At 54.2% G+C, this 952-nt stretch overlaps 1 protein-coding gene across 8 annotated transcripts in view; it reads left to right on the forward strand.

Moving 5' to 3' along the window:
• The window catches only part of TFAP2B (transcription factor AP-2 beta), a 49896-nt gene that overhangs the window by 26245 nt on the left and 22699 nt on the right, over positions 1-952 (forward strand). For all 8 annotated transcript variants that reach the window (XM_019537159.1, XM_019537160.1, XM_019537158.1 and 5 more), the window contains one exon: positions 757-898. In XM_019537159.1, coding sequence (XP_019392704.1) covers positions 757-898 — 142 coding nt within the window. The remainder of the gene's footprint in view (positions 1-756; positions 899-952) is intronic.

The raw sequence follows: 952 nt of genomic DNA on the forward strand, positions 1-952 counted from the left end.
ACCCCTACCTATGTAAAGTGTACATAGATGTGTGTCCACAGGTATATATATACCTATTGTAGATCTATATCTAAATCTGCATCTATATACAGATAGAATTATTATAGCGATGTAATTATATATAAGGCAAATGTATAGACATGAGAACGTGTGTGTGTACGCATATACAATGCGTATATGTAGGCGGCATATACAACGAGACATACATGCATACGTCTACCTGGGCAGAATTATATATATAAGCTAACTTTTGGGCTCATTTCCTGGTATGTTGAAGTATATTTGAGTTCTCTACTTCACTAAAACGGGGTCCTGTAGCTGGCAGTGCTCCTCTCGCTCTTCCCCCGCAGCCTCGAAAGCCTGTGTGAGCCTCTGCACAGCCCGCTCGCACCCCTTTGCCCAGAGCCAGATCCTCAGCAAGTGTTAATCGCTGCAGCTTCACCGAAGTCAGGAAAACCAGGGCCATTTACACCAGCGGACGGCCGGGCCCGTACAGGGCCGCTTCCCTTGCAGCGGAGTGGGGAGACAGGAGCAAGAAATGCGGTCTCGGATCCTGCTTGCCTTGAACAGCTCTCCCTCCTTGCCATCAGCCCAGAGGAGCTGGTGTCCAGCAAGCGCGACTGGCTGAGCTGGAGGACATAACCCGGAGCAGGTTTCCCCGGGCTCTGGGGCGAGCTGGCTTCACTTCCCCGCCGCCTGGCTCACTCGGGCACCCGCCGCCCCTGCTGATCGCAGGGCTTTCTGCTCTCTCCCCAGGTGAAGCGGTTCATTTAGCTCGGGACTTCGGGTACATCTGCGAAACGGAGTTCCCGGCCAAAGCGGTGTCCGAGTACCTGAACAGACAGCACACGGACCCCAGCGATCTCCACTCCAGGAAAAACATGCTGCTTGCTACGAAGTGAGTGGAGGGCGAGAGCGCAGGGTGCGGCTGGGAGGCCGCAGGGCAGCGGGC

Source organism: Crocodylus porosus, unplaced genomic scaffold (genome assembly GCF_001723895.1).
Source record: "Crocodylus porosus isolate Cpor-Errol unplaced genomic scaffold, CroPor_comp1, whole genome shotgun sequence".
Classification (NCBI taxonomy): domain Eukaryota; kingdom Metazoa; phylum Chordata; order Crocodylia; family Crocodylidae; genus Crocodylus; species Crocodylus porosus.